General features: G+C 44.1%; 1 protein-coding gene across 1 annotated transcript; it reads left to right on the forward strand.

Moving 5' to 3' along the window:
• The first annotated feature begins 5,660 nt into the window (after positions 1–5,660).
• dmtn (dematin actin binding protein) lies at positions 5,661–14,346 on the forward strand. The gene is made up of 15 exons (XM_061078574.1): positions 5,661–5,669; positions 6,821–6,904; positions 6,993–7,136; positions 7,888–7,932; positions 8,681–8,789; positions 9,275–9,319; positions 9,408–9,542; positions 10,322–10,419; positions 10,562–10,667; positions 10,754–10,809; positions 11,679–11,724; positions 12,251–12,258; positions 12,375–12,440; positions 12,559–12,639; positions 13,605–14,346. The coding sequence occupies exons 1-15, from the start codon at positions 5,661–5,663 to the stop codon at positions 13,716–13,718; spliced, it is 1,146 nt and encodes a 381-aa protein (XP_060934557.1). The 3' UTR covers positions 13,719–14,346.
• The last annotated feature ends 1,053 nt before the right edge of the window (positions 14,347–15,399 follow it).

Here is a 15,399-nt window from a genome sequence, read left to right on the forward strand (position 1 = left end):
TCCTCCTCAGGGTCGAGATGGATCCTCCTCTCTGTCCTGTGACGCGCTGCAGGAGGTGCATCATGCTAGGTGCTAACCTCACGCAGCTCTTTATGAACATTAGTTTATATAGTTCATTATTAAATATTAATGTTTAAACCGTTTAAATTTTACTAACGACATTTCTATCTTGTTTGATTTAATTTTCTTTAACTAATCTGAGCGGATCCTTGATATAAATCGAGTGAACCATCTCGCTCTTTCAAAAACTCTCTGTGCGCTTTGACACCACTGTGACGTCACGTATTTAAAGGGCCAGCGTCAGACTCAGAAACGAAAATGAAAAGTGAAAATTCAAATGATTTTTCTTTAGCAAAGACTGGAATGTTATTATCATCATATTAAAAAGTGTCTGGTCACTTGAACAATGATTCATTGTTTGTTTGTACAACTCGTGTTTATGTTTCATTCTATGTTTTACTTTTATTTACATTTATATACACATTAATCCTTTGAGATATTCGAGTCTGAGTAACCAGTGTTTATGTTGATTATTGATTTATTTAAATTTCCATTAATTAAACAGTCCCCATGTGATTTCAGTTGTGTCGTGTACGATGTGAAACTTCAGGTGTCGACTGAGGAAATATGAAATATAAAGGAACCTAAGTGGAAGTGGAGGAGGAAACAATACAAACACGATGAGGTAACTTTATGTAGCAGATACATAAATGGATATGAATAGAAAACAATCTATATTACTTTCTGTGTTATTATTATTATCTGTCTATTGTTATCACAACATTTTCAGAGCTGCAGTTAAACGTCAGTGACTGTTTCTTGTCTCCTGGAAATGAACAACAATATATATATTAATAGTATATGATATGATATATGATAGTAATTATATTGGTATAATTACTATCATGTATAAATATATATTATGTTATTTTATATACTATATATACTGTACTATTTTTATATACTGTCTAACAATAACATTACCATCATATCATCAGTACTATTACCATCATCTTGCCACTGCACCTTATCTACCTATTTATCTTGTGTTTCTGTTTTTATTCTTTCTACCTCAATATTTTTTATTTTATTCTATTGTATTGTATTTTATTGTATTCAAATATACCGGCTGCTATGACGACTTAATTTCCCTTCGGGGATGAATAAAGTAATCTATCTATCTATCAATCTATCTATCTATCTATCTATCTATCTATCTATCTATCTATCTATCTATCTATCTATCTATCTATCTATCTATCTATCTATCTATCTATCTATCTATCTATCTATCTATCTATCTATCTATCTATCTATCTATCTATCTATCTATCTATCTATCTATCTATCTATCTATCTATCTATCTATCTATCTATCTATCTATCTATCCATCCATCGATCTATCTCTCTCTCTCTCTGTCTATCTATCTATCTATCTATCTATCTATCTATCTATCTATCTATCTATCTATCTATCTATCTATCTATCTATCTATCTATCTATCTATCTATCTATCTATCTATCTATCTATCTATCTATCTATATTAAACAGCTGCATGGATTATATAATAATAATAATAATAATAATAGGGTTTTTTTCAGCTGCAACGATTCGAACATGTTCCAGAGATCTGACGTCACAATAACAGAGGTGATTCTTATAAACGAGGAGTGGTCACCGAGCAACAGGAAACCCTCCTCCTCCTCCTCCTCCTCCTCTTCATCATCATCATCATCATCCTCGAGGGTGGGGGGTCACAGCAGCTCCATCACTAACACCTCCTCCTCCTCTTCCTCCTCCTCCTCTTCCTCCTCCTCCTCATCTCTCCTCCAGAGCCTGGAAGCTGAGATCCTCCTGCGCTGTTCAGAGGTAAGAAGCGTCCATTTTCCTCCTGAATTATAATTAATACATAGAGAAGCAGCTGGAGGAGCGTGTAGGGACCGTGTTGAACTGTTTACCCGGGTTAGATCTAACCCGGGATCTAACCCGGGTCTGAAGGGCGGCGGTGTGTAGCCGTGAGACGCACTTGTCTCCTCCGCCTGAGGTCACGTGATCCCGCTCCTCCATCACCATGCTTCCTAACGACGACATCACTTCTCCTCCAGCTCCTCCATCAAACCAGAACCTCAAACTGCACCATCACCCCCGTGCTGCGGGAACACACAGAATCATACACACACACATATAAATATATATATGGATTTATGGATTTATGAGTAAACAATCATCTACAGACACATGATTCCCCGGATGCGTTCGTCTCCTCCTCAGGTTTATTTATGTATTCATCATCATTTCAGAAACAGGAGAAGGATTTAAAATGAAAGATTCTCTGTTTCACTTCATTCTGATGTGAAACAGAACAGAAACAAATCTTCATCTGAACCGGAAGCAGCGACTCTAACCCGATTTACCAGCTGCTGATTCTATAAACTGTCAGAAAATATCAAACTTTTATTCTGTAAAGATTCACAGAGTCCAACATGACGTCAGCCAACATATGAAAGTAAACTGTTAATATTCAAATTTAAGAAGTTTGAAGTGTTTTAAAAGAAATTAAAGAAACATATCAATCAATTATCACAACAAGCTGCAGATGATTCCTCCATCAATCAGCTAATTGATGAATCTATTTAAATCCCACTTCTTTTAGATTAAATTCCTTAAACAGCATCAGTGTTGAACTTTATAATAACAAATCATTTAAAAAGTTAATTGACTCTAGTTTATAACCTGAATTTAGATTTTTTTTTAATCTAGATACATCATCTTTGAGTTTCTAAATGAATAATAACTTCATTGAAAAACTGATCAACAGCTGAAACAATATTGAAAATAATTAATGAATCTCTGAGTAATTCCATAAAAATTATAGTGTTTTGTGAAGCTGCAGTAAAAAAAAATCTCCTGTATGGTTTTGTACATTTACTCGATCACTTTAAAACTGTGTGTGTGTCTGTGTTTGTTTGTGTGTGTGTGTGTGTGTGTGTGTGTGTGTGTGTGTGTGTGTGTGTGTGTGTGTGAGAGGACTAATGGACACACACTCAGCTCATTGACGTCCTCTCTGGCAGTTGAAAGCTCTCAGAGATAAGACGACAGGACTCAGAGCTCTCACTCTGCTGCCGCTCAGATCAACCGTCCTCAGAGACCCAAACAGGCCAAAGTAACTAAGTACTTTTACTCCAGGACATTAATGAGCTACTTTCACCTGATCTGAGTATTTTCTGCGTCTTCATATTTCCGCTCCATCGCAGTTCAGAGGTGAATATAATATTTTTCTCTCTACATCAGCTCCTGATAACAACACGAGCTTCACAGCTGAATACACACGCTTTAAATGATTTGTGACTTATTCAATTAACTAATTTACTCTTTTACTCTCAGACAAAGACACAAAAACAATATGAACAAAGATGAACTTGATTCAAAGCATTAATATCATTATCTTCAACGTCTGCTCAGATGTTTCTCTAACATCTTGACCTGTGAACTCTGTGGTTGTTTAGTTCACAGTTGTGTTGAGTTTGAACCTGAAAGTTCTCATGTGACCGTCGAGCTGCTTGTGTGCGACTGGATGAAAGTGTAAAGTTCTGGTTGAGACCAGTCAAAATATTTAAATCCATTTTAACCAAATACAGATTAAAATGTTCAAGAAAGATCTAAACATGGCTCAGTTCCTAAAGAACAACGAAGCTCCCAGGATGAAACTCTGAATCTGTCAGTGTTAGAGGAGCTGCTGGAGGTGGTGTTAGCTTGGGAGGCTAGTCTATGCTAAGCTAAGCTAAGCGCTGCTGGATGCATATGACCTCTGACCCTCAGGAAGAAAGACAAGAAGAGGATTGAACGAGGGATTGTTTGTAGTTTCCACATCTGGTCAGAAGACGAGAGGATCTCAGAACATCTGTCTGTCCTGTGCAGATGTTGAGCTGAGGGCGAGCGACAGAGCGAGCCTCTCTCTCTGATCTGGGGTCATTTGATCGTTAGGAACAGACTGAGGAGGAGGAGGTGAAGAGGAGGAGGAGTGAAGCCACGCCCCTGTGGAGGAGTGACGGGGCGTCGGCCCGGCTGGGCGAGCTGATAAACAGGAGAGGGAGAGGGCGGGAGGGGGAGATGAAAGAGAAGTGGGGGGGTCACAGGAAGTGGGGGTCTTCTGGTGGAGGATTTCCTGATCCGCGGCTTTGATGTTGTTTAGGTACAAGGTGTACTCCCCCCCCCCATCCCCCCCCGTCCCCTGAGGAGGCTCCAATAACATGAATCTGATTCTCAGTGTTGATTTACATCAGTCTCCTTGTCACAGAGTCACAGAGGAGGAGAGAGGAGCAGTGAGGAGCGACTCCTCCTCTCTCCTCCTCTCTCCTCCTCTGTGCTCCTCTGTGCTCCTCACTGCTCCTCTGTGCTCCTCTCTGCTCCTCTCTGCTCCTCTCTCCTCCTCTCTGCTCCTCTCTCCTCCTCTCTACTCCTCTCTCCTCCTCTCTGCTCCTCTCTCCTCCTCTCTGCTCCTCTCTCCTCCTCTCTACTCCTCTCTCCTCCTCTCTACTCCTCTCTCCTCCTCTCTGCTCCTCTCTCCTCCTCTCTGCTCCTCTCTCCTCCTCTCTACTCCTCTCTCCTCCTCTCTACTCCTCTCTCCTCCTCTCTGCTCCTCTGTGCTCCTCTCTGCTCCTCTCTCCTCCTCTCTCCTCCTCTCTGCTCCTCTGTGCTCCTCTCTGCTCCTCTCTCCTCCTCTCCACTCCTCTCTCCTCCTCTCTGCTCCTCTCTCCTCCTCTCTGCTCCTCTGTGCTCCTCTCTGCTCCTCTCTCCTCCTCTCCACTCCTCTCTCCTCCTCTCTGCTCCTCTCTGCTCCTCTCTCCTCCTCTCTGCTCCTCTCTCCTCCTCTCGACTCCTCTCTCCTTCTCTCTGCTCCTCTCTCCTCCTCTCTGCTCCTCTCTCCTCCTCTCTACTCCTCTCTCCTCCTCTCTACTCCTCTCTCCTCCTCTCTGCTCCTCTGTGCTCCTCTCTGCTCCTCTCTCCTCCTCTCTGCTCCTCTCTCCTCCTCTCTGCTCCTCTGTGCTCCTCTCTGCTCCTCTCTCCTCCTCTCCACTCCTCTCTCCTCCTCTCTGCTCCTCTCTGCTCCTCTCTCCTCCTCTCTGCTCCTCTGTGCTCCTCTCTCCTCCTCTCTGCTCCTCTGTGCTCCTCTCTGCTCCTCTCTCCTCCTCTCCACTCCTCTCTCCTCCTCTCTGCTCCTCTCTGCTCCTCTCTGCTCCTCTCTCCTCCTCTCTGCTCCTCTCTGCTCCTCTCTGCTCCTCTCTCCTCCTCTCCACTCCTCTCTCCTCCTCTCTGCTCCTCTCTCCTCCTCTCTGCTCCTCTCTCCTCCTCTCTGCTCCTCTCTCCTCCTCTCTGCTCCTCTCTCCTCCTCTCTGCTCCTCTGTGCTCCTCTCTGCTCCTCTCTCCTCCTCTCTGCTCCTCTGTGCTCCTCTCTGCTCCTCTCTGCTCCTCTGTGCTCCTCTCTCCTCCTCTCTGCTCCTCTCTGCTCCTCTCTGCTCCTCTCTCCTCCTCTCTGCTCCTCTGTGCTCCTCAACCTGAGGATCGATGAACGTGTGAAACTTATTCGACCTTCACCTCCTTTCAGATTTCTGTCTTCAGCTGGTTGAAGCTGAGCAGGAGCAGGTTCCTCCCCAGACATGCAGAAGGTAGGAAGACCTCCTCATGACTCCTCATGATTCCTCATGACTCCTCAGGACTCCTCATGACTCCTCATGACTCCTCATGACTCCTCATGACTCCTCACGACTCCTCATGACTCCTCATGACTCCTCATGACTCCTCACGACTCCTCATGACTCCTCATGACTCCTCATGACTCCTCACGACTCCTCATGACTCACGACTCCTCAAGCTCAAATCATGAGGATCAGAAACATGACTTTATTATTATTATTAGAAACTCAATAACTTTATTAGCATCTGAACCTAAAACATAACAAAACACTTTCATCTATATCAAGGGTTTTCAACTGGTTTTGCCCCAGGGACGATTCTGACTAGAACGTAATCTGCGGCCCACTGATCTAGAAAAATCTGTAATAAATCAACAAAAATGGTTGATTTTCAGTGCTTAAGAATTGAAAACAAAAATGAAATGCAGTTTGTAGTTGTACTGCATCTCAGAACTATATGAACATCAATATATAACGTTCATGACTTAAATGTACAGACATGTAGCTGACATGTTGAGAGAAGGTTAAAGTAACGGTGATCAATAACAATCATCATAAACTGGGGCTACAACTGAAGAGGGAAGATGACAAAGTAATGCAGAATATGTCACAAATGATAATCATACAATATCACACAAACAACTGAGGCTTACTTAAGTTTAACCTCATGATCACCAGCACCTTTATATTATTTAGACATATTTATTATTTTAGATATTTTTCACGATATTCAAGAGTAATCTGGAAATGTGTTGAAATATCAAAGCGAATTTCGCGGACCCCCTTTACCGTCCTCGCGGACCACCAGGGGGCCGCGGACCCCCGGTTGAAAACCCCTGCTCTAGAAGATTTCATGTATTTTCTCGCTCAGTCACACGTTGAGATATTTGTTACAAAACTGATTCATACAAAATAAAACATTTTAATACTTTCTAGTAACTTTGAAAGCGACAAGCTAAAAGTTTAGAAAACAACTAGTTTAGTTTCATCTGTTTTCTGTTATTAGCAGAAAAATTAAATAATGAAAGTAAACTGATCAAAGACTTTTGTTTCCTCTGATGAAGTTAAAGACACATTATTATTATATCATATCTTTGAGTTTAATGACCTTGGTTTGTCTGCAGGTGGAGGGACGGCCCCCCCCGGGCAACCTGTCCTCCTCCAGGGCCCCCCCGAGCACCCCGGGGTCTCCGGCCAGCGGCATCATGGTAAACCCCCCCCGCCCCCCCCACACACACACACACGCCTCCATCCTCTCCACCCCCCCCCCTCACACTAACCTGCTTGTCTGCTCAGACCCGGGTCCAGGACCAGGTGGTGGGCTACCGGGACCTGGCGGCGCTGCCCCGGGACAAGACCATCCTGCAGGTGGAGCGCCCCGACCTCATGACCTACGAGCCGCACCTGAGCTTCTCCCCGCTCGACCCCCCCCGCAGAGAGGTGCGCCCGCAGGAAGCATGACCATATTAGACCGTAGATATATATATAAAGAGTAGATGTCTCGTTCGACGGAGCCGGACGTCCGCACGTGGCGGCCATCTTGCTACAGGCAGCTCGCTCACCCATAACATTGTGTTGGTAGTGGTAAATAACCATAACTTGCTCATTTTTCAACTGATTTTTAAAGGGTCTGGTTTTCTTATAAACGTCAGATAAGTAGTTATGACACAAATTATTCAATTTTTTAGAAAATAACATAATTATTCATAAGTATGCAGTGTCATATCTACATCTCTGACGTTTATAACAAACCAAACCGTTTAAAAATCAGTTGAAAAATGAGCAAGTTATGGTTATTTACCAACACAATGTTATGGGTGAGTGAGCTGCCTGTAGCAAGATGGCCGCCATGTGCGGACGTTCAACTGCATTAGCCGGCAACGCAGACATGACATCTAGTCTTTATATATGATATCTATGTATTAGACACTGTGAACAAACATGGACGACAGGACAGATGGCCCCCTGGTGGCTGGCTGCAGTATAGCTCGTAAACCTCCCTCGTGTTAGTAGATGGGACCAAACTAACACATCTATGTAGACGAGCACAGCAAATACTTTGTTGTATCTTTATATGAAATAGTTTATCTGCAAAATCAACTAATCCTGGGGTTAAAATAATTAGTTTTACATTTGTAAATGTTTCATCATGACTGACTTCTCATGGTTGTGATGTGTTTGTGTTCTGCAGCGTTCCCTCTCCCCCCCCCCCACGTCTCCGACCTTGTCTCCTGAGGTGAGAGTCAAACGTCTTCAGCAACATGAACATCAGCAGGTTCTGCAGGTTTCACCTCCTCAGTCACGTTGGTCATGTCCTGACGTCTGTGACCCTCACAAAACTCTCTGTCCCCTTCAGGACATTGAACACTCTGAGTTTCTGGAGGTCAAAGGTCACTGGGCCCCTGGACACAACAGATTAGTTGACTTGTGAACATCTCATCTTCAGAACACATCCAGAGTAGATTCACACTTTCACTGATTAGATTGATAATGTTCCCCACAGGACATGAACGCTTGATGACCCATGACTCATCTGACAGGTCGTGACCCAGACTTTAAAATGTCTTCATGTCTTCATGTCTTCACGTCCTCGTCCGGCTGCTGAGTTTCAATCCCGGCTTTGTCTCCATAGAAATGTGACATTTACTGAGAACACAGAGTTTCTGTTGAGAAGCAGCGAGTTCGTCCGTTCAGCTTTCTGTTGTGGAGCCTTTAAAAGTCATAACATCATATTCATTAGCGACAGATGACGAATAATCCTGAGAAACAGATTAAGTTCTGTCTATTGATAAATGTTCCACGGCTCCACCTGCAGGCAATGTGGTGAATTACACCTTAAAAACCTTAAATACGTGACTTTACCATCAAACAGTTTGAGATGAATACTAAGATCCAAGGTCAAATAGCGTGTGTGTGTGTGTGTGTGTGTGACTGTGTGTGTCTCTGTGTGTGTGTGTTTGTGTGTCTGTGTGTGTGTGTGTCAGGTGAAGGCTCGCCGGGCAGAGAGTGACAGCGGCTCTCCTGGAGGATCCTCGTTGCAGCTCAACACCGGACGGAGGATCAGCGCCAGTCTGCAGCATTTCCACAGACCAGGTGACTCATTGTGATGTTGTTAGTAAAATGTGTTATCGCCTGAATTAATTTCCAATATATAAAAAAAATATTGTTTGTGTTTTTGGCTGTCATACAGATGCTAAATTAAGTGGAGATTGTTGATTTCAATATAGCATAAACAATAAATATAAAATGTATTATATTGATGCTGCTTTTGCTTGAAATTGAATAACAACATATGTTTCTGTACAATCATTGCTGTTCCATCATCACAGTATTTCAAATACAGCTTAATAACTCAAAATAACTTTGCTGCACAGTACCAAGGGGCTAGTGTGTATTTTCCACTCCGACCACTAGATGGCGATAGAGTGCTTCCAATACCTTCATGGTATGTTTAGTATTTGCACCATCAGGCATTAGTGGGATAAAAAGACCGGAATTGGGTTTGAGGAGAATTCGCGACATTCGTCTACAAGGGGTTAATGATTTTATTCTCACACAAACACTTCTGGACTTTTCAGATAATGGAACCAATATCTACAGGAAACCTCCGATCTACAAACAGGGTGAGTTCTCCTCCGTGTTAATCTCTGTTTATGATGCGTTTTCCTGCGGCGTCCTCGATGATGTCACTTCCTGTCTTCCTCTCGACAGATGCTGCCAAACCTCTGGAGGGCAGCGGCGTGATTCGCTCGGCCATGTTTCCAGCGGCTCAGCCTCCAGATCCCAACCAGCCGTCCAAGATCGAGACGGAGTTCTGGCCCTGCCCGCCGTCGCTGGCCGCCATGGGTAACACACACACACACACACACACACACACACACACACACACACACACACACACACACACACACACACACACACACACACACACACACACACACACACACTGAGGCTGAGATCCAGTGGTGTATAAAGTACTTGAAAGCCATACTTGAGTAAAAGTACAGATATCAAACCTGAAAGTGACTTCGGTAAAAGTAAAAGTCACCCGTCAGAAAATGACTTGAATAAAAGTCTTAGAGTTGCTCATATTAAAAGTACTTAAGTATCAAAAGTATCTGGTGTTGAAATGTACTTAAGTATCAAAAGTAAAAGTACAAGTACCAAAATTAAAATGCAAAGTGCTTTTTATGGTAGTCCTATACAGACACAAAACAAACCAAAATGTTTCTCCTCAAGATTTATCTCAACTGACTGAAAAATTATAACAACAATATGAATATAATGTATATAATGTATCATTTTACAAATTTTGAACCCTAGATGAGAGAGAGAGAGAGAGAGAGAGAGAGAGAGAGGTGTAGAACAACCTCCGCTGCTCAAGTAACGAGCCAGTTTGAGAATGCAAGAAGTAGAAAGTACACATATTTTTGTTTGAATGTAACGAGTAAAAGTAAAAAGTCGTCAGGAAAAGAAATACTCAAGTAAAGTACAGACATGTGACAAATCTACTTAAGTACAGTAACAAAGTATTTCTACTTCGTATTTCTACTTCATATTTCTACTTCGTATTTCTACTTTGTTACTTCCCACCACTGCTGAGATCTGACTCTGAACCCTCACAGAGATCGAGAGGAGGAAGAAGAAGCTGCCGGAGGAGGAAGATGAGTTTGTGGATCTGACAGAAGAAGCCCGGACGCTGCAGGAGCAGGAGCTGGAGAAGGTTTGTGGTTTCACTTCTGTAAGTTACACAACTTCTGTTCAACACAATGTCGAAGAAACACGTGTTTCCAGGTTGTTTCTGTTCTGGTGAAGTTCTTCTTCCCACTTGGAGTTTTCTGACGTCTGTTTGTGTCTCCGTCCAGATCAAGTCCAACCTGGGTCGTCTGATCCTGAAGGAGGAGAAGGAGAAAGGTCTTAGTTTCCGGAGGAAGACGCAGTCGCTTCCGGACCGAACCCACATGACCACGAGTGAGTCTCTGCAGCTCCTTCACGCTTCACGTTGTTCACGTCACCATGAACCTGCTCTGAAGCTGCTTCTCCGGTTTCACCTGCAGGTTTATCAGTGACTGCTTCAAGGTCTCCGTCACACTCAGGATCCGGGTTGACCAGAGTAAGTGTTTGGGTCCACAGAGCTCCAGGTTATAGACCAGACCAGGTGCAGGTTATAGACCAGACCAGCTCCAGTCTAACCAGGTCAGGTTCAGGTTATAGACCAGACCAGGTCCAGGTTATAGACCAGACCAGGTCCAGTCTAACCAGACCAGGTCCAGACAACCAGACCAGGTCCAGGTTATAGACCAGACCGGGTCCAGGTTATAGACCAGACAAGTCCAGGTTATAGACCAGACCAGGTCCAGTCTAACCAGACCAGGTCCAGACCACCAGACCAGGTCCAGTCTAACCAGGTTCAGTCTAACCAGGTCTGGTCCAGTCTAACCAGGTCCAGTCTAACCAGCTTTAATCTAACCAGGTCAGGTTCAGACTAACCAGACCAGGTCCAGGTTATAGACCAGACCAGTTCCAGTCTAACCAGGTCCAGTCTAACCAGGTCTGGTCCAGTCTAACCAGGTTCAGTCTAACCAGGTCATGTCCAGTCTAACCAGGTCCAGTCTAACCAGGTCAGGTCCAGACCACCAGACCAGGTCCAGGTTATAGACCAGACCAGGTCCAGTCTAACCAGGTCCAGTCTAACCAGGTCTGGTCCAGTCTAACCAGGTTCAGTTTAACCAGGTTCAGTCTAACCAGACCAGGTCCAGTCTAACCAGTACAGGTCCAGACTAACCAGACCATGTCCAGGTTATAGACCAGACCAGTTCCAGTCTAACCAGGTCCAGTCTAACCAGACCAGGTCCAGGTTATAGACCAGACCAGTTCCAGGTTTTATACCAGACCAGGTCCAGTCAGGTCAATGCCTGAGTTGTGTAGTTGTGTAGCCGTCACTGGGTTTGAAACCAGCTGAAGTGACTTGTTGTGTTCCAGATGCAGTCGGCAGAGTTTTCCACAGACGGAGACCAAGCAGCTTCAGGTGAGATCCTTCCCATGATCCTCTTGGTTTCATAACGGTTCTAATGTTCAGTGAATGAGCTTAGCTTAGCTTAGCATAAACACTGACAGCAGAGGGAAACAATAGCCTGGCTCTGTAGATTCATAAGAACAGGAAGTGTGCTGCGTTTTATACTTTTAATATAAAGTTTTAAATAACATCACTTCATGTTTCGCTGCTTTCAACTGGAAACTAATATCCAGATTCTTTAATCTGGATTTTAATTCCATGTCAAGATTCAAACAAAATCTGAGAGTTTAAGAAGAATAAGAACAAACAGTTAAGTGATTAAAACCTTGTATAAAAATGTAAAGTTTACCCAGCAGCACGTGTAGATTAAATGTTTTAATGATGACATTTTAAAAACTTTGATCCTGTTCATGAAGAAAAACACTAAACGTTAAATTTAATATTTTTAAATTTATGTGTAATTTTGTCTCAAATTTGTTTTAATCTGTGTTATTTCTTCCTGCATCAACTCATCTTCCTGTCACCGTGTTGTTTACAGCTGCTCAGGTGAGAATCCCCGGACTGAGGACATGAAGCTTTTCTTGTTGTGTGTTGACGTGTGTGTGTTTACACTGTGTGTGTGTGTGTGTGTGATCTTTTCTTTATACTTTGTGTTTGAGCAGAATGGAGACGCTCGCAGAGAGAGGATGGACAGAGGGAACTCTCTGCCCAGTATCCTGGAGCAGAAGGTGAAACTTTCAGACTGAGACAAATATAGAATCATATGTAATATAGTAGAATAACTTCTGAATAATAATAATAATAAATATATCATATAAATAACGACTGTTTCTCTCTGCTGTTCAGATCTATCCCTATGAAGCTCTGATAGTGACCCACAGAGGGCGCTCTAAGCTGCCGCCGGGAGTCGACCGCACCCGACTGGAGGTGAGAGGCAGTGACGTGTTCCTAATAAACTGAGCACTTTTTTTTTTTAAACTCTTCACTTTATCAGAAACTTTGGTAAAATGTTTGTTTCTGTTTTATTCATCAAACATTTGTCTAATAATTTTAATTAAACTAATTAAATTATTAATTAAAGCAGCAAACATCACAGAGCTTGTAAATAACAGTGATGTTTCACTCTGTCCCATAATCTCAGATCTTTTCAAACTGAAGGAAAAACTCACCCTGATTCTCCTCCTCTTCTTTTCCTCCTCCACTCCTCCTCCTCTACCTCCTCCTCCACCTCCATCTCTCCTCTCCTCCTCCTCCTCTCTCCTCTCCTCCTCCTCCACCTCGTCCTCTCCACCTCCTCCTCCTCCACCTCTCCTCCTCTACGTCCACCACCTCTCCTCCTCTTCTCCTCTCCTCCTCTTCTCCTCCTCCTCCTCCACCACCTCGTCCTCTCCTCCTCTTCTCCTCCTCCACCACCTCTCCTCTCCTCTTCCACTTCGTCCTCTCCTCTTCCTCCACCTCTCCTCCTCTACGTCCTCCTCCACCTCTCCTCTCCTCTCCACCATCTCCACCTCCTCCTCCTCCTCCTCTCCTCCTCCTCTCCACCTCCTCTCCACCTCGTCCTCTCCTCTCCTCCTCCTCTCCTCCTCCTCCTCTCCTCCTCTCCACCTCCTCTCCACCTCGTCCTCTCCCCTCCTCCCCTCCTCTCCTCTCCACCTCCTCCTCCTCCCATCCTCCTCTCCTCCTCCTCTCCTCCTCCTCTCCTCTCCTGCTCCACCTCGTCCTCTCCTCTCCTCCTCCTCCTCCTCCTCTTCTCCTCCACCTCCTCCTCCTCTACCTCTCCTCTCCTCTCCACCTCCTCCACCTCTCCTCTCCTCCTCCTCCACCTCTCCTCTCCTCCTCCCCTCCTCCCCTCCTCCCCTCCTCCTCCTCTCCTCTCCTCCTCCCCCTGTCAGAGGCACCTCTCCTCGGAGGACTTCCTGCGGGTGTTCCAGATGCCGATGGCCGACTTCGACCGACTCTCTTTGTGGAAACGAAACACACTGAAGAAGAAAGCTTTACTTTTCTAACAGGAAGTGACCTCGTTCCAAAGTAATACTTGATGAAGGTCAGAGGAGGAGGAGGAGGAGGAGCCGGCCATTACAGCAGATACCCAGAGCCAATCATCACGTCCGTCCACTTAACTAACCAATCACGAGCCTGGGTGTGTGGCGCCCCCCTGAGGACCAGACGGAGATGACCTGTACTCTGACTAACCTGATGCACTGACACTCGTTACCTGTGCTGCACTTATAATCACCACTGCTTGCAAATCACTCTCATTATGTCTTCATCATCTTCATCTTCATCATCTTCATCACACAGGGGTCTGGTTCCTCAGAGTTTATCTCAGATTAGCATGTTAGCATGTTAGCTCAGGTGTTCTGGTGTCATGAAGCTGGTTACCGAGGCAGCTGACCAATCAGATCACTGGAAATCATCACTGCTACAGGAGCCTGCTGACTTAATAAGATCCTCCCTGATGATGTCACTTCCTGTCATGTCCTGTGGAACGGAGCTCATTCATTGGTCGTCGGTTCTCCTGCGTGTTGTCACATCTCTGGTGAAGTTGGTGAAGTTTTATAAAGAGCGAGAAGGTCCAGACTTTTATTCTGAAACAGCTTTTAATCCTGTCACTTCCTGAAATGTATTATTTTCAGATTTCAGAAAAATACAAATAACAAATTTGTTTGTTTGTTTTGCCAACAAACAACTCGGGTCCAGTTTCAGAGAAATCTTACGTTGACAAACCGCTGCTGACCTCTCAGCGCGATACTGCCCCCCAGAGGCCATGTGCTGAATTGCAACCACTCCTCCGAGAGGAAACACGATGTAGCACGAGAACTTTTATCAGTGGCTCCTCTCGACCGTGAAGAGAAGACGTTCACTGCCTGGACCCAACGTTCCTCATCTGTTTGTTCTGTTCGACTTTGTTGTTTGTTTGATTCTCGTCCGGAGACGAACGCGTGAACAGCGAGTTCCTCGTGAAGCGAACAGAACCGACTCCATGACACCAGGAACCGAACAGAACCAGATCCATGACACCAGGAACCCGAGCAGAACCGACTCTGACGACAGCTGTTTAACGTCATGTCACATATTCAACATGTAACTTCAATTATAAAATATATTTATTACCTGTAGCTTTATTTATTTGATGATTGTAAATTTTACTGCCACACGTGAACGGCTCTTTGGTTGAAAATATTCTTTTTGGTGTACAGTTGCTTTTTTATTTATGAAAAATCATCACCTCTCACTTTAACTCATCGCCGACATTTCCCTCTAATCTCATGCTAACGTGTGAGAGGAGAACTTGGTTCTAATCTACGTGTCTGTGTTGGATCGTGTGTCGACGCCTTCATAACGTTCTGTCTGTGTCTGATCTGAGGAACTCAAATAAATCTGAAGTAATATCAAACATCTCGTTCTGTTTGATCCTTTTCATCACGAGACATCGGTGACTCGTTCACACCCGAGCTCCACGTCCGCTCTGAGATCTGTTCACACCTGACATTAAAAAGTCTTCATTTAATACTTAATTATTACTTATTACGAATTTTCAGTTATTTATTTATCATTAATATTCTTATTTTCATTGAATTGTGTAATGTATTGTTCGCAGGACCACGTTCATGTGGTCCTTTTAATTAAGAAAAACATCCAAGGAGGTTGACTGTATCATTGATTCTTGTTCTACTGTGCCTTACC

The sequence above is a fragment of the Limanda limanda genome, chromosome 1 (genome assembly GCF_963576545.1).
Source record: "Limanda limanda chromosome 1, fLimLim1.1, whole genome shotgun sequence".
Lineage (NCBI taxonomy): Eukaryota > Metazoa > Chordata > Actinopteri > Pleuronectiformes > Pleuronectidae > Limanda > Limanda limanda.

Excerpts from the sequence above, each read along its gene's own strand:
- dmtn (XM_061078574.1), top strand. Across the intron at positions 7,137-7,887 it reads TCGACCCCCCCCGCAGAGAG|CGTTCCCTCTCCCCCCCCCC; the intron begins GTGCGCCCGCAG and ends TGTGTTCTGCAG. Across the intron at positions 9,543-10,321 it reads GCCGTCGCTGGCCGCCATGG|AGATCGAGAGGAGGAAGAAG; the intron begins GTAACACACACA and ends GAACCCTCACAG.